The sequence below is a fragment of the Mesocricetus auratus genome, unplaced genomic scaffold, assembly GCF_017639785.1.
Source record: "Mesocricetus auratus isolate SY011 unplaced genomic scaffold, BCM_Maur_2.0 Super-Scaffold_100008, whole genome shotgun sequence".
Lineage (NCBI taxonomy): Eukaryota > Metazoa > Chordata > Mammalia > Rodentia > Cricetidae > Mesocricetus > Mesocricetus auratus.
Window position 1 is genome coordinate 1,969,513 of NW_024429192.1, and position 17,483 is coordinate 1,986,995.

Sequence of the window (17,483 nt, forward strand, 5' to 3'; positions counted from 1 at the left end):
TTGAGACCTGCTGGGTCTGTACTCTTTAACTGCAGAGCTATCTCTCTGGTTCTGTTGTGATGTACTCTTTGTTTTCAGATAATAGAAAGTACACAACTACAGTTTCTCTTCTAGCCCATTTGAGACTTAAGGAAATCTTTATCAGTTAAAAAGTGCCCCATCATTCCCCAGCAAAATCCAAGATGAGTATCGATAACTCATGCTTATGTGGATTAATCACTGGTTCATGATGAAACAACCATTCTGTATAGTTCAAGGGGTTATTTGAAGATTTGACTGCTCCAGTGTTTGTAGAATAGTTTTTTAAGCAGATTGGAAAAACAATCAGCTGTGTTGAATGATGAACGGTGTCTGGTTTGGGGCTTGTAATTGGAGACTCCTGTTTGCTATTTGAGGACAGGGTGCTTCCCCACTACCTGTGTGTGTGCTTCCAGGAATCTAGGTCTGTCCCAATACTGATTTTTGTAGCTTGGTGAACGAACTAGCTTGCTCCTGTAGCTGGCACTGGGCAGCAGGGACTTAATTTGGGAGACTCTGACACCTTTCTCTGTGTCCTGGGGATAGTAGTAGTAACTGCAGAGTTTGGTTGGAAAGGGGGGCCAGTGATGCTGTGCTAACATCTGTCTTGGGTGCTGCTTTCTCTCAGGGGTCAGATGATTGTCTGGTAAAGATCTGGTCCACACACAACGGACGTTTGCTGTCCACGCTGAGAGGCCACTCTGCAGAAATTTCAGACATGGCCGTCAACTACGAGAACACACTGCTTGCCGCTGGCAGCTGTGATAAAATCATCAGGGTGTGGTGCTTGAGGACCTGTGCCCCAGTGGCCGTGCTGCAAGGACACACGGGGTCAATTACATCCCTGCAGGTAACCTCTCTGCCTCACCACACTGACACTTAGTCTACGGAGCCAGGCCGTGGTGGCACACACCTTTAGTCCCAGCAGAGACAGGAGGAGCCTGGTCTACTGACTGAGCAAGTTCCAGGACAAGCTCCAAAGCAACAGAGAAACCCTGTCTCGAAAAACCAGAAAAAACAAAAAACCAAACAACCAAAAAACTTTCGTAATTAATTAGTAAGATGATGTGATTGTATGCCTAAAAGCTTGAATATTCTGTTACTTTTTAATATTAATTTTTATTTTATGTGTGGGGGTGTTTGACTCATCTCTGTGTCTGTACATCATTATGTGTGTAGCACCCTTGGAGGCCAGAGGGTGGCTTGTGAGCTGCTGTGTGCCTGTTGAGCATTCAGTCCATGTCTTCTCTAAGATCTCTTGACAGCTGAGCCATCTCTAGCTCAGCTGATAAGGTATTTCTACAGATTATGAAAAACACTGTGAGGACACGGCTTCCAGAATGATTACTAACTGCTTTCAGGTTGATGGTTGAATTGGATGAGAGCCTGTTACAAATCGTTTAAAACTTGTGGGTTTGGATGAGTTGATTAGATTTAGTAAAAAAGAAAAGAAGGTCTTCCTACAATAAGTGGGAAGTAGTAGTGGGTCCCTGTGGGCTGTCAGCTATTGGCCTGCCCTTCCTAACCAGTTCACCTTGTTCCTAAAGCAAATTTTGCCCGTGTCAGTTCTTTTGCAAATGCTTCAACTTGTAATTCTGTAACATAATAGTTCCTTTTTATTTTTGGTTTTTACGAGACAGGGTTTCTCTGTATTTTTTTTTTTTTTTTTTGGGAGGCTGTCGGTCCAGCCCGTCCTCGAACTCACCGAGATCTGCCTGCCTCTGCCTCCCGAGTGCTGGGTTTAAAGGTGTGCACCACCACCGCCCGGCTAATAGTTCCTTTTATAAAATAACTGCTTATAATGTTAAAATTGTTAGTTGTCATGCAGATAGACAAAGCTTGTAAGTCTTACAGTTGGTCACTAGACAGCAGTGGTTCTCAACCTTCCTAATGCTGCTTAAAAATTAATTAAAACTAGCTAGGTGTCACAGTTACTATGATCTGATAAGCCTACCAGAAGTAGAGCAGCAATGGAGGAGACGTGCTCTTTGATGGCACATATTTGAGTTGTGCTGGAGTGTGGCGTAGAACTAGCTTTGTTAGTTAAGTGGGGCCATGTGTGCTTACAGCCAGCTGAGTGGGTCAGGCTGACTGTACCTCCTGCTGTCAGAGCGTTGGGCTGGGCTCATGGTTTCCATGAGGTTCTGTGCTTCTGGTTACTGGTGTGTTGAGAAAATCCTTAAAAATCAGTGACAGCATTGTTCAGTTTTCTGAGATTATGACCAGCATTTGCTTGTTTGTCCCAGGTCAGGGACTCAGTATAGCCCTGGCTGGCATGTGCTTACTGAGATTAAAGTTGTTTATGGTATTATAGGAAGACTAGATAGAGAATCAGACCATAAAGGGTGAAAAATTGGTCTTATCTAAGAATGACAGGTTTTAGTATTCTCCTTTTAAAGAACTGCATAGTCTGTTTTCATTTACTATTAGTTACATTCTGAAAAATATAAATTACAAGGTGTAATTACTCCCAGAAGCAAAAGGTTCTCTAGCAATGGAATGCTCAAAGTTAAAGATTTACTTATTTTGTGTATGTGGGTGTTTTGCCTGCATGTGTATCTGTGCACCACTAGAGGACATTATTTCCTGTAGGACTACAGTTACAGATGGTTGTGAGCTACCTGTGGGTGCTAGAGTTGAACCTAGGACCTCTGGAAGAGCAGTCCCAAGACTGGACTTCACTACTGAGACCTTGAAAGGCTGAGGCTTTACAATGGAAATCTGGTTGTTGAGATGTAATAAATAAGGAGACGGGTATCTCTATATAAAACAGCTCTGGCAGGCCTGGAACTCGCTTCATAGACCAGGCTGGCCCTGCCTCTGACTCTCACCACCGCCTGGCCCACAAATATCTTTCCTATTCAGATGTTTCAGTAGCACTTTGTGTTTTCCTTAGCTCTGTTTATTTTGTAAAATCCTTAAGTCGCTGACGAATTTAAAATGTATTTCTGTGTTGTAGTCTCAAGCATGACCCTCCTCCCACACCACCCTCGTTTACCACATGTAAGATGCCTTGTACTAGCTGGGTGGTGGCGCATCCCTTTGATTCCAGCACTGGGAGAAGAGGCAGGTGGATCTCTGTGAGTTGGAGGCCGACCTGGTCTACAGAGAGTTCCAGGACAGACAAAACAAACAAACAAAAAACCTTAAAACCAATCAAAGGATGCCTTGTACCTGGGTCTAATTTTGGTTTTCCATCTGTCGTGCCCACGTACTTGTTACACTGACTAGTGTTAGTTTCTGAGGCTCAGGGTTGACATGCTTTAGTGTCCTAAAACTGGGTCTTGACTGTGTCAAAATTACTCTGGTTCTTGTTTGCTTGTGAAATCGATCAGAATCACGTGTGAGCTAGTGTGTCCTCTCTGCTTGAGCGTGTATTGTACTGTGTTAACGTGTCAGTTGATGTGAAGTTGGAAACTGCTAAGCTGTAACTAAGGAGAACTCTAGACAGCGAGCGATTCATGTGTGTTGTTGACTTTCAGTTTAGCCCAATGGCCAAAGGACCTCAGAGATACATGGTCTCCACTGGTGCTGATGGGACTGTTTGCTTTTGGCAGTGGGATTTGCAGTCCTTGAAATTCAGGTGAGTGACTTATGTGGTAATTTCTGTAATGTGGTGGCGATGGTCTGGAAGGATGTTTTCTCTTTCTCCTGAACGTAATCTGTTGCTGCTCATGCTGTACATCAGCTTCACTGTAACAACAAAGCTTAAAGCATTTCTTTCTCTGCTCACCTTTGTGAGAAAAATCAAAGAGATACTAATTCAGGCAAGATGGAAATGGAGAGGTAGGTGTATAGTAGAGATTTAGACAGCAGCACTGGGCTCAGGAACCTTCACCATTGGAGAGCAGTGGCTGCTAAGCTGCTTATGTTTTAGTGAGCTTGAGGAATGAAAGTGCTCATTTACATTTAAAAACTGGTATTTTATGCAGTTTGTATTAAACTCCTTTAATCCCAGCACTCAGGAGGCAGAGGCAGGATGATCTCTTTGAGCTCAAGGCCAACCTGGTCTACAGATAGAGTTTTAGGACAGTCAGGGCTACACAGAGACACTCCATCTCTAGAAAAGGAAAAAAAACTTGTATTTTAATTTTTGAGGTGGTCTCATTACACAGCTCTGGCTGGCCAAAAACTATCCATGTATATCAGGCTTGACTTTAACTCACAGGGAACTACTTGTCCCTTCTTCTAAGTGCTGGGATTAAAGGTTTGTGACATTAAGGCAGAAAACGTAACCAGTATGTCTTGAATGAAATTGGGAGATTTGTTATTGCTGCCCTGTTGGTGTATCTGGAATTTATAATATATTTCTGATGAAAATTAAAGATCCATATTGAGATGTATTTTGTTGTATATGTTCTACATGAGCTAAAGCCTTTCATTGAAGTCATATCAACCTAAAAGTATGTTGACATGGAACATTTGGTTTTGTCCCATTTATGTGGTGTTTGTAACCAAACCCAAACTTTGTCTAGGCAAGCAGTCTGCCAGTGAGCTGTATACCTAGCACAGGGAACTGTTAGTAATGTTAAATATGTCAAGTTTAAAACACTGATGATTTGAGTTAGATACCAGATCCCACAGTGTCCACTTCTGTGATAGCACTATGACGTGGGTACCTGTAGTACACATACCATACACACTCAGTAATCATAGATAAAACTCCAGTGCTCTAAATATATACATTACCATGTATTCTAAAGGCATATCATCTTCTTTTAAAGTCCACGCCCCCTGAAGTTCACAGAAAAGCCAAGACCTGGTGTTCAGATGCTGTGCTCTTCATTTAGTGTTGGTAAGATAACACTTGATGCTTGCTTTTCCTTAATTTAAAATAGCATTTATCAAATCACTTGGTTAGTGTTTGAAGCCTCACTCAGAAAAGTTACCCATGACTTCTGTTCATTGTATTAGCTATAATTGGTGATGGTCATTGTGAGTATTTTCTGGAGTTTACTATGTGGTTTTTTTTTTTTTTTTTTTTTTTGATGTCTATTTCTAAGTACTGGGTTCAAGGGAGCAGAGACACCTGCATGGGTGTAGGCTTGTCAAAGGAGAGTGACAGAGTGAGGTCTGCCTCCTGGCTCTGTCTTCCCTCTGTGACATCTGACGCTACTCGTTCACTGATACGTAAGAGACTCATGGTATCATGCCAGTTGTTCTGGTGTCATGTGGCCATGTGTAGGCTAAAATTTTATGATATCCTGTCTAAGTACGTATTTTCGTTTAAACTTGACACAGTATCTTGGTGAAATTATTCCCCTTATTCTTTTTTTGTATAGCAGACTTTTATGGCAAAATCTATAGACTAGGCCCATTGCATTTCTCTCAAGAAGTGACACTGTTCCCGGTGTTCTGTAGTTAAGTAATTGCTCAGGAGACAGCCTGTTAGGGACTGATGCTCAGGGCAGCACTGCTTTTCTGCATTACTGAACCTGAGTGAGATAAGGGAGTGTTCCCAGGTGGGTGAGCTTTTTCACAAGCTTATTTCAGTGAGCTGGAGCGTGGGTTTGTAGAAATAACTCTAATTTTGGAGTAGAAAGCTTCTACAGGTATAGAAGTATGCTTTGTTGGTGTATTTGTTAGAAGTTACACATTTAAACTCTAACATTTTTATTTCAGGTGGTATGTTTTTAGCTACAGGCAGTACAGATCATGTGATCAGAATGTATTTTCTGGGGTTTGAAGTACCTGAGAAAATCGCCGAACTTGAGAGCCATACCGTAAGCATCCCTTTTTAAAAGCTGTAAATGTATTCATTTGTTTTACTAATTAAACTGAGGGTTTATTTTCTTCCTCTTTCTGTTTAACAGATTACTTTTATTTTAAATAACTTTTCCCTCCTTTGGGCTTTTTGAGACCGGCTCTGGTTTCTCTTTGTTGTCGTTCACGTTACTCTCAAACACTCCATTCTCTTGCCTTGGCCTATTCAGTGCTAGTGTTAACAGTTGTATGCCACCCTGCTTACCTTTCCTGCTTTTTAAAAGTGGTGTATATACACGTGTGGGTTGTTGGGGTGTGGGGTATACCTCCCCTTGAGGGCAGGTGCCAGAGGAGGCAGGTGGGGGGTGGGGGAGCATTGAATGCCTGGAGCTAGGGTTGCTGTTGTGAGTCTGCTCCACATGGGGTAAGTTCTGAGAACTGTCCTCAGGTCCTCTCAAAGAACAGAGTCTGCTCTTGACTGATGAGCTGTCCTCAGACCTACCCTGCTAACTTATAGAGATGCTGTGATAATTAGATTCTATTGTCTTATCTGCCTACCTCTCTGTATTTATGACAGTTTTGTACACATTTTGATAATATTCACCCCCACCATACCTCCTCTGCCCAGATATTCTTGGGTGTATGGCCTTCCACTGGATCAGGGTCAGCTTTATCAGGGGATAGTCTCACAGAGAAAACTGACCTTTTTATCCTGTGAACTAACAGTTGCTCATAGCTCCACAACATACTAGGATTTGGTCTGGTTTGGACTTGAACGGATCTTGTGCATACGGTTATACCCACTGTGTTCATGTGTGCAGCTGCCCATCCGTGCCCAGTAATTTTACACATTTAAGTATGTGTTTATGAATCAGTTATGTGAATAGTGCCCTTTGAGGACTGAAGGTGTCATATTCCCTGGGACTGTGGAACTATTCACATGGTCGTGAGATACTGTGTGTACCTTGGGAATCAAACACTAGTCCTCAATAAAAATTAGCTTCTGCTCTTAACCACTGAGCCTTCTCTAGTCCCCCATACAATAAGGTTTTGTGGAAAACAGTCCTTAGTCAGAACTTACTTAATGGATAGGTTCAGGTCGTGCTAAAAGAGATTATGGTTCATTTTGTACATAAATAAAGTCCTGCATGCTTTTGGCTTCGTTAGCGTCTGTTTTGATCACTTTACTTGCAGTGTAAGTCAAGGTATCATTTTAAGCACAGCTCTAGTTTTGTATGCCAGTCTTTCTCTGTGAGTGTGGTTTCTCTTTAGTGAACCTCTGAAAAGCTTTCCATAGGTGTCACACATGTATAATTACCAGCCAACTCCATTCCTTTCTAGTAAACTAATATATTTATGTAACCCTGGCTGTTCTGGAGTTTGTCATGTAGTTCAGACCAACCTCAAGCTCACAGAGATTCATCTGCCTTTGCCTCCTAAGTGCTGAGATTAAAGGCGTGTGCTACCACACATGGCCCCAAAAGTGTTTCCTAGAACACAGACTTGCTCAGTGAATTGATAAGTTATGTATATAATAGTTTTCATGTTTGCTTTTTCCTCTTTAGGACAAAGTTGATAGCATCCAGTTTTGTAATAATGGTGACCGGTAAGTGTGTGCTTGCATTTGTTTTCAGGCAAATAAAATGTGCTGCTTACTGCTCTAGCTACTAAATAGTTTCTGCTTCACCTTATTATCTCCAGTTTAATTTTGATCTGTGGGGTACAGATGGGGAATGATCACTAATTTGATGGACATGCTACCTTATGAGCCTGTTGATGGTGGTCAATCCTAAAAATTGAGCTTGTCCCCATGCATGGCAGAGAGTCTTCTGTTGAGCTGTAATGTCTTCCCACACCTAACTTTTTCTGCCATTGGAATCTCATAGGCTTTGGAAACCCCCCGTGCATTGCAGGTGCTTTCAGTAGATGGGACGATGGAGCAGGGCATGGTGTGAGGCTGTAGAGCTGTTGCTTAAGGGTAGCTCTTAACTAGAGGGTGATTCCTGAAAAAATTAACTTCAAGAGTGACATTTTTTCTGAGTACATTAAGAAAAAAGTCTTAAAGCCCTCATGAGCAAGTATTTGACAACCCATATTACAGTTGCCTTTTGGCAGGTAGGATATGGCTGGCCTTTCCCAAAGTACAGTTTTGTTTTCTTTAAAGATGTATTTATTATGTATATACAGTGTTCTGCCAGCATGTATGTGTGCAGGCCAGAAGAGGGCTCCAGGTCTCATTATAGATGGTTGTGAGCCACCATATGGTTGCTGAGAGTTGAACTCAGGACCTCTGGAAGAGCAGTGTCCGCTTTTAACCTTGGAGCCATCTCTCCAGCCCCATTTTTCCCCCCTTTTGCTTGTTTTGGTTTTTCAAGACCGTTTGTTTCTCTGTGTAACCCTGACTGTCCTGGAACTCTGTGGATCAAGTTGGCCTGGAACTCACAGAGATCACCTGCCTTTACCTCCCTTGTGCTGGGATTAAAGGCTTGTATTATGTCACCTGGCCTGAAAGTTCAGTTTTAAGTTTTTTATAGTTTATATTTCACAGTTTTTTATGAGTTAGAATTTAATACTGACATGCTTAATTAAGATGGAGTTTCTGGTGGTGCTAATCTTCCCACACCTTTTTTCTTTAATCCCCTTTCGGCACCCCCTCCCCCCCATTTTATTGTCTTCCCAAAACACTATGTATTTGTGAAACAACTGAGTCTGTAATGTGTTCTGCCTTGTAGGGTCAGGCAAACGCTAGTAAATCAGAGTTTCCCATCCAGCTTTGTAGACTGTCTGACCTTGAATAGCACTCGCAGACTTTTTTCCTGAAGATGCTGCCTGTGAATCTGTGTTTCACTTTGTGTTAGTTGTAACCCTTGATAGCAAGCATGTGAGTAGATGATTTTTTTTCTGAATGTTTCAAGGTTCTTAAGTGGTAGCAGAGATGGAACAGCACGGATTTGGAGGTTTGAACAGTTGGAGTGGAGAAGCATCTTGCTGGATATGGCCACCAGAATCTCAGGGTAAGTCACCGAGAGTGTCTGTTACACATGGGTGAACTGTGGTGGTGTTTTTTTCTGCATGTGGGAGTGTTTTAACTACTTCCCTCATACTATGAATTATAAGAGTCTTCAATCTTCTAACAGAATTAATGCAGGAAATTAAACTCTATATTTATTACTTTGACCAAGCTCCAGAAACTAGGGTAAAGGAGAAAGGATTTACTTTGGTTCACAGTGTTTGACGGGCATCAGCCCATCATGGAGCAAGGATGTGGCCAAGCAGAGCAGTGTGTGCTGTGCAGAGACCAGAGGGACAAGGGAACAGGCTAGGACAGACACCCAGTGACCTACTGCCTCCTGTAGGCCCACCTCTCACCCTGTATCACCTCTAGTAATGACATCTATGATCCATTCTGTGATTAACCCATTGTGATTAGGCCAGAGCCCCTTGGTCTCCTTAACTATTAAAATAAGACAGACAGACATGGCACTGTCCTTCAGTCAAGTGGACAGAATTATTCTTCACTTTGTATTTTACATTGTTCTTTTAAGGATTTGCACTTAAAACTTAGAGGGGAAAACAAAAACCCCAACCAAATTGAATATTTCCAGTGTTGCAAATTTACGTTCTAAAGATAGGATTTTAGGGGCTGGAGAGGTGGCTCAGTAGTTAGGAGCACTGGTGGCTGCTCTTCCAGAGAACCTGGGTTCAGTTCCCAGTACTCACATGACAGCTCACAACTGTCTTTAACTCCCATGCCAGGGCATCCTCACACAGACATATATGTGAAGTATTGGCACATGCCTTTTAAGTCCAGCACTCTGGAGGTGGAGGCAGGGGGCATCTCTTGAGTTCAAGGTCAACCTCGGGAGTTCCAGGACAGCCAGGGCTATGCAGAGAAACCCTGTCTTCAAACACAAAAAACAGTAACAAAATGAAAAGGATTTTTTAAAAAGTTTATTTTTTTATTTGGGGATGGGCATGGGGTGGGTGTGGAGAGGATGTGCTTGTGTTTGTCTGTGGAGGCGAGAGAGCTGGAGCTGGAGTTACAGTGAACTGCCTGTTGTGAGTGCTTGGAGCAGACCTCAGGGGATCTCTCTGTAAGAGAAGCAAGCACTCTTCACTGTTGAGCCATCTTGCCAGGTCCCCCCCCCTTTTTTTTTTTTGAGGAATGGTGTCTGGTAGCCCAGGCTGGGCTAGAATTATGTAGCCAAGACTGGCCTTGAACTCCTCATCCTATCTGCCTCCCTGGTGCTGGCATTACAGGGCTATGATGCTTACTTACCTCTGCTGCCTGGCTAGAATTTACTATATTTCTGTCCTAGCCTCCTTTGTGCTGCTAGATCAAATGCCCTGACACAAAGCAGCTTACAGGAAGAGGGTTCATTTGGCTTATAATTGACAGTGCACTGTGGGGCTGATGATGGGACCTCTACCCAGCTGCTCACATGCCCTGTCAGGCATGAGCAGGGGAGAAGGAATGCGTGCATGGTCTCAGGGTTCCCCACCTAGGGAATGGAGCTGCTCACATTGTGCTGATGTCCAGCGTCAGTTAAGGCGATGGAGGTAGCTCCTCTCTTACTGTTTCTATGCTCCCTAATCTAGAATAGGTCTTGTGTAGCTTAGACTGGCCTTTAAGCTGATGTAGTTGAGGATGACCTTGAACTTGGGATTCTCCTTCCTCCACTCCACCTGTGGAGTGACAGGCTTTCACCAGCATGCCCGTGTTGTGTGCTGGGGTCAAACCTAGTGCCTGGGTGTGAGCAGCAGTGCACTAGCTGAGCTGCTTCTGGGATTCTCGTTCACATTGTGTTAGTGAGGGACTGTGTGCCTTGTGTGGTGTGCCTTCTAAGTGAGTTTACCCAGTGTCTTTGCTTTGTTAGAGACATGTCTTCTGAAGAAGAGAGGTTTATGAAACCCAAAGTTACAATGATAGCTTGGAATCAGGATGATAGCATTGTGGTCACAGCTGTGAATGACCATGTCCTCAAAGTGTGGGACTCTTACACTGGACAGCTGCTGCATAACCTACTGGTAGGTAGTTTTAATATAATATGATAATTCAGAAATTTTTACTTTGTTAATTTCTCTTTTACTTTTATTTTTTTGAGACAGTTTTGGATCCTGTCCTAGAACTCACTCTGTAGACCAGGCTGCCCTTGAACTCACAGAGATCCGCCTGCCTCTGCCTCTTGAGGCTGGGACTAAAGGCGTGCGCCACTACTGACTACTTTTATTTTCTTGGAGACAGAGTTTCTCTGTATCTCTGGTTGTCCTGGAACTTACTCTGTAGACCAGGTTGGCCCTTGAACTCAGATCTGTCTTCATCTGCCTCCCATGCATGTGCTGAATCCACCACACCAAACTCGTTTTTTTTTTTATGTTTTGAGACAAGTCTGGGTTGGCTTTCAACTTGGTGTATATCTCAGAAAGACCTTGAACCTGTGGTTTTGGTTTTTGAGACAGGTGGTCTCTGTTTAACCTTTGGAACCTGTGTTTAAAAAAAAAGCCTTGCCTCAAACTCACAGGGTCAGCGACCCTGAGCCTTTCCCCCCTCCTTTCTTTGAAATGATAACATTGATTATGAATATACAGAATAAATCATTTTTATTTAAATGATTCAAATGACTGGGAATTTTTATATACATATGTATAAATCACTGTTGCTAGTATGTTTTTTAAGACTTTATATAGTATGACTTTTTTATTGGTTTCCAACATATAAGTTGCAAACTGTCCTTAATATTATGGCTTTGTTGAATAAAGGGACATGCTGATGAAGTGTTTGTTTTGGAGACACATCCCTTTGATTCCAGAATTATGTTATCTGCAGGACACGATGGCAGCATATTTATATGGGATATTACAAAAGGCACCAAGATGAAACATTATTTTAATATGGTAAGTGAAGTGAATTTTTTATTTGTGCATTTATTGAATTATGAGAGTTAGCCAGAAGTTGGTTGGCATGCCACGGCAACTTTTATACAAATTGAGGTAATAGAAGCTAACTAAGGGTGTGATAGCCTCATACACATATACATGACATTCTAAACTTAAAGATGTTCATAAGTTTTACCTAGTTTTTTATTTCTGCATGTATGCTTGTCTGTGGTTATTTTATGTGCGCGGGTATTTGGTGTGTGTAACGTGTGTGCAGTGCTCACGGAGGCCAGAAGACAGCAGCAGATTCTCTGGAACTGGAAATAACAGATGGTTGTGAGTCACAATGTGGTTGCTGCTGGGAATTGAACCTCAGATCTCCTAAAAGAGGAGCTTGTGCTCTTAACAGCTGAGCCATCTCTCCAGTCCTGTCAGTATATATCCTGTTTAAAGTTGAGTCAGTTTTTAGATTCTAGAACCAAAGTAGACTCCTATGGTAGGTAGAATCTACAACACAACCATAGTGTTGAGAAAAAGGCAGTGTTTAATTTAGGTCTAGATTAGCACCCCAGTGCCTTTCATAGTGCTGGGTTGCTGCTCGGGTTAGGAACCACTGGAGATTGCTGTGCATTCCATTAAATGGCTGAGCTGTCTGCTCTCTTCACTCTTCAGTAGCCTGCCTGCCTGCCTGCCTTTGTTGTTTCTCTTTGCTGCCCTGTAACTTCAGATGAGTGTGTTTGAATGTTAAAGAATGATGGTCATGCCAGGCAGTGGTGGTGCATGCCTTTAATCCCAGCACTCAGGAGGCAGAGACAGGTGGATCTCTATGAGTTCAAGACCAGCCTACAAGAGCGAGTTCCAGAACAGCCTCCAAAACCACATAGAAACCCTGTCTTGACCCCCCCAATTGAAATATTTGTTTACAATTGCACTTAATGGGTTTATCCCTGTATTTTTAGTCTTGAGTATCATTTTGTCAGACCTCACCTGAATTTATATTGAGTGTAGGTGTTTGTGGGTTGGATGTGTTGAGTTCCTAGGGGCAGTTGTGACCATCATGTGTTGAGGATGGGGCTTTGTTTTTTGAGTCTGAGCTTAGGCTGGCCTCTAGGCTGTTGTTGGCTAAGGACAGTGTTAACCCTGGAAGCTTCTGGGATACAGGTGTGAGCTGCCATGCCTTGCTTGACATTACAATCTTCATGCTACCGTGAAGTTGTATTCTGAACATTCTTTCCTTTTCTCCTTTTTTGTTTCTTGAGAACCAGGCTGGCCTGGAACTCAGAGCTCTGCCTGCCTCTGCCTCCTGAATGCTGGGATTAAAGGCATTTGCCACCACTGCCAGCAGCTGAATAATTTAATAACCTTAAGATATAGTAATTTATTTATTACCATTAACTAAAAGTTTAAACTCAAATAGCATGACTAAACTACAATATTTAGGCATCTCTGAAAACTGTGTCTGTATTTCAATTATTGGAAAAAGCAACTGAGCCTTGGATACCTCCTCTGGTCTTAAAATTCACAGGTATATATACTTTCAATAATGTGTTGAACTGGCTGGGCTTAATAGTATACACCTTTAATTCCAGCATTGGGGAGGGAAAGCAGGGTGGAGCTCTGTGCGTTTGAGGCCAGCCTGGTCTACAGAGTGAGTTCTAAGATACCTAGAGCTATGTAGTAAGACCCTATCTTCGCCGGGCGGTGGTGGCGCACGCCTTTAATCCCAGTACTCGGAAGGCAGAGGCAGGCGGATCTCTGTGAGTTCGAGGCCGGGCTGGACCGACAGCCTCCAAAACAATACAGAGAAACCCTGTCTTGTAAAACCAAAAAAAAAAAAAAAAGACCCTATCTTTACAAACACAAAAAAAGTATTAAAACTCAGTAAGGTGATCTGGTGAGAGCCCAGTGGTTACTGCAAACTCTTCTTGAAGAGAACCTAAGTTCTCTTTTTAGCCACCTCCGGGGTACTGTATACAACCAGCCCCTCTCATATACATAACAGCTACAAACCTGAGCCAGGCGTGGTAGCCCACACCTGCAAGTCTCAGCATTTGGGAGAGCTGAGGTAGGATTGCCACTAGTTGAAGTTAGTCTGATTTCAACACACACACACACCATTTGAAGTCACTGTATCACGGAAAAAGAATTCAACAGTAATACAATATTTAGGTAGACACAGAAACTTAGTAAGAATAAGAACATTGTTTCTGTTTTTGGAGACAGGCTTCACTATGTAGCCCTGGAACGCCAAGATCCTCCTGCCTCTGCCTCTTGAGTGTTGAGATTAAAGGTGTGTGTCACTGTGGATGACTCTAGTATATTGTATTTTGAATTTAACTTAAATTCAAAAATATAGTAAAACCAAGGTATATTAATTCCAAACTTCAAACAGTATATATTTAAATACTCTCTAAACAAAACGTAATTGGTCTTACATGTAAAGGGAAACCTTTTCCTTGAGAGAAGCCTTCCCGCCAGCCTGGTTCCAGAGCCTCATCAGTCCCAAATAAACACACAGGATGCTGTATTAATTATGAAGCTGTTGGCCTTGCTTGTTTCTTACTGGCTAGCTCTGACTTAAGTAATTACTCCATAATTGTTAATCTAAGTATTTCTCTTACTGGAGAATAGTTCCATGTTTCTTACCCCATGGCGTTATATCTTGACTCTCTGTGTTTCTCCTACCCAGAGTCCTCCTGGACTCCTAGTCCCACCTATCTTGGTTCCCTATTGGCCAACATATTGACATATACACAGAACTTCCCCCATCACTTATATGTTGGGGCATCCTTACCTCACTGCCCATTTGAGTGGCCTGGGAGTTTTTTTGAGATTTTAATTTTATATGTTTGTGAGAGACAGAATGCTTGCTTGGCACATGCAAAGACCTGGATGCAAAAGAAAGAGTATTTTGAATACATTGTAGACAGTTACCCATGTTAAAGAGCTTTATATAGCAAAATTGTTTGTTCAGGGCTGGAGAGACAGCTCAGCTGTTAAGAGCTTGTAGGTTTGTCTGAGGACTTGGGTTTGGTTTACATACACACACGGAGGCAAACTACCCACACATACAAAGTAAATCTGAAACCTTTATACTGATTGCACTATAGTGGCTGCAGATATGGCTCACCCAATGCTCTCACACAAGAACTGGGTTTGGTGTTTTCTGGTGCTTAGGCTGTGCTGACAGCTGCCTGCACCTTGCTCTAGGTGCTCCTCTGTCCCTTCTGGCCTGTGCTGGCCCCCATGAGCATGTAGCGTAAATGTAAGCACACAGTCATACACGCAGAGCGAAAACGCCTTGTTGATGTGCCTAATGTTCCTTTATCCTGGCTTTCCTAGATCGAAGGACAAGGACATGGAGCCGTGTTTGACTGTAAGTTTTCACAGGACGGACAACATTTTGCCTGTACAGACTCTCACGGGCATCTTCTAATCTTTGGTTTTGGATGCAGCAAACCATATGAAAAGGTCATTTTTAATGCTTTCTCGTAGAATATAAGATGAATAGTTAGGAGAGTTAGTCTGAAAATAGTTGTTTCTAATTTTTTAAGTACCTTTAGTATTATTGTCTGTAACAAATAAAAATCTCAAAATGTCATTCCATGATCTTTCATAGATTCCTGATCAAATGTTTTTCCATACTGACTACCGACCACTGATAAGAGATTCCAATAACTATGTCTTAGATGAGCAGACACAACAGGCACCACATCTTATGCCCCCACCATTCCTGGTAGATGTAGATGGAAACCCTCATCCAACCAAGTACCAGAGATTAGTACCAGGTCGTGAAAACTCTGCAGATGAACATTTGGTTCCACAGCTAGGCTATGTGGCCACAAGTAAGTACAAATTCAGTCTTTCTCTGTGTGTCTGGCTTGTCTGTATCTCTGGTTTTTCTATGTATCTCTGGCTTGTCTGTAATTTCTAAGTGAAGTAGGCTGGACTTGAAACTGGAGCTATCCTCCTGATTCAGTAGGAGTGCTGAGATTCAGGCATGGACCACTATACCCTGGTTTACCTGGTGTTTTTTGAGGGTTGGAGACATGGCTCAGTAGGTAAACCTGATTTTTATACTGATTGCTCACATGGTGGAAAGAGAGAACCTACTTACCCATTTATCCTGATTTTCTTATTCACTCTGTGGTGTGCTCTTAAGAAGGTCTGATGCCTCTGGCTTCTGTAGGCACCTGTACTCACTTGCATGTCTGAACACATAAATACATAAAGGTAAACATTTTTATTTTAAACTTTGGAAAAATTCAAAGGATAAAACAAGTAATTCTGATACTTTTAGATACCCAAATGTTAATATTTTCAGGATTTGTGGTTTTATTTTTTTGTTTGTTGTTTCTTTTTAAAATTTTGTTTTTGTTTTTCAAGACAGAGTTTCTCTGTGTAACAGCACTGACTGCCTGTCCTGAAACTCACTTTGTAGACCAGTCTGGCCCCATACTCACAGAGACCCACTGCCTTCTGCCTCCCTGAGTGAGTGCTGGGATTAAAGTAGGGTGCCACTGCCTGGCTGTAAGGTTGTTTTTTTTTTTTTTTTTTTTTTGTTTTGTTTTGTTTTGTTTCTTTTTTTCTATCCTGGAACTCTTTTTGAAGACAAGGCTGGCCTCGAACTCAGAGAGATCCGACTGCCTCTGCCTCCTGAGTGCTGGGATTAAATGCATGCGCCACCACCGCCCGGCCTGTTAGGTTTTTTGCGACAGGGTTTCTCTGTGCAGCTCTGGCTGTCCTGGAACTAGCTCTGCAGACCAGGCTGACCTCATTAGTATGAGTTGGGGCTTGTCATATTCCCCTTATTTATTAGTATTTTCTGTTCTCGGTGACTTTTTGACTTTGTACCTTTAGTTTTGGGATTGACTTGAGGTCTCGATGACTGTTACACATGCAGGCAAGCACTTTGTGTTACAGACTGTGTGTTATTTTCTCAGTCTTTGATTTTGAGACAAGGTCTTACCCTTTTCCCTTAACACACTCACCACCAACCTCTGAAAGGCATTGTTTGAAAAACACAGATACTCTACAACATGGTTGTGTGCTTGATGTAATAATTACTGGTGCCCCGGGCTTTGTGTAGCAGTGATTTCATCACTTGCCTAATCCTCAGAAGAGCCTGGACTAGAAAAGAGCACCACAAAGAAAAACACCCCACTCTTCACTACTACCCACCTTGGGACCTTTCTGTCCGGACCTGGGGCAAGACCCAAAGGCCATATTCCTTTTCCTGAGACAGAAGAAATGTGACGGCTTCTGTCTAGTCCTTGGGCCACCACCCAGGCCATGGGTTGTTCCAGACGCAAGGCCTAGATGTCAGCTTTCAGTGCAGCACAGTGTTTGCAACAGAGTTACAGGAACTCTGCAGGAGTTTTGTGATTTAGTACTCCCGTCTTTATGCTTTTAATCCTTTTTCTGAGTTAATGACTCACCTGTTGTGTGTAGGGTATTTTCCTGCCAGGTTATTTTTTTGGAAAGCGCTTTATTTGTAGTGCTTGGCTTTGTTTGCCTTTTTTTACGGTTCCTGGAATCCAGGCTCTTTGCTGGTGCTGCACCACTGAGCTCACGCCCAGCCCTGCTGATGTGTTTAGCAAAGCTGTTAGTGTTTCAGATTGTGGATGATTTTTGTAGGTGATGGGGAGGTGATTGAACAGATTATAAGCCTGCAGACCAATGACAGTGGTGAAGCCAGCCCCGAATCCAACATTCTTGATGGGATGATCCGGCAGTTGCAGCAGCAGCAAGACCAGAGACTGGGAGTGGATCAGGATGTGATTGCAAATGGACTCTCGAATGGGGAAGAGACTCCTCGGAGAGGGAGTAAGTACAAGTAAATGCTTAACACAAGGGTGTTGAAATAAGGAGAAGGAGAGTCATTG

At 42.6% G+C, this 17,483-nt stretch overlaps 1 protein-coding gene across 2 annotated transcripts in view; it reads left to right on the plus strand.

The window, feature by feature from the left end:
- Positions 1-17,483, plus strand: part of Brwd1 (bromodomain and WD repeat domain containing 1) — a 78,842-nt gene that overhangs the window by 11,733 nt on the left and 49,626 nt on the right. For both annotated transcript variants that reach the window (XM_005073790.4, XM_021229418.2), the window contains exons 8-18: positions 647-868; positions 3,501-3,601; positions 4,743-4,813; positions 5,641-5,741; positions 7,287-7,327; positions 8,637-8,735; positions 10,599-10,749; positions 11,482-11,616; positions 14,941-15,069; positions 15,218-15,443; positions 17,236-17,424. In XM_005073790.4, the coding sequence (XP_005073847.2) occupies positions 647-868; positions 3,501-3,601; positions 4,743-4,813; positions 5,641-5,741; positions 7,287-7,327; positions 8,637-8,735; positions 10,599-10,749; positions 11,482-11,616; positions 14,941-15,069; positions 15,218-15,443; positions 17,236-17,424 (1,465 nt within the window). The remainder of the gene's footprint in view (positions 1-646; positions 869-3,500; positions 3,602-4,742; positions 4,814-5,640; positions 5,742-7,286; positions 7,328-8,636; positions 8,736-10,598; positions 10,750-11,481; positions 11,617-14,940; positions 15,070-15,217; positions 15,444-17,235; positions 17,425-17,483) is intronic.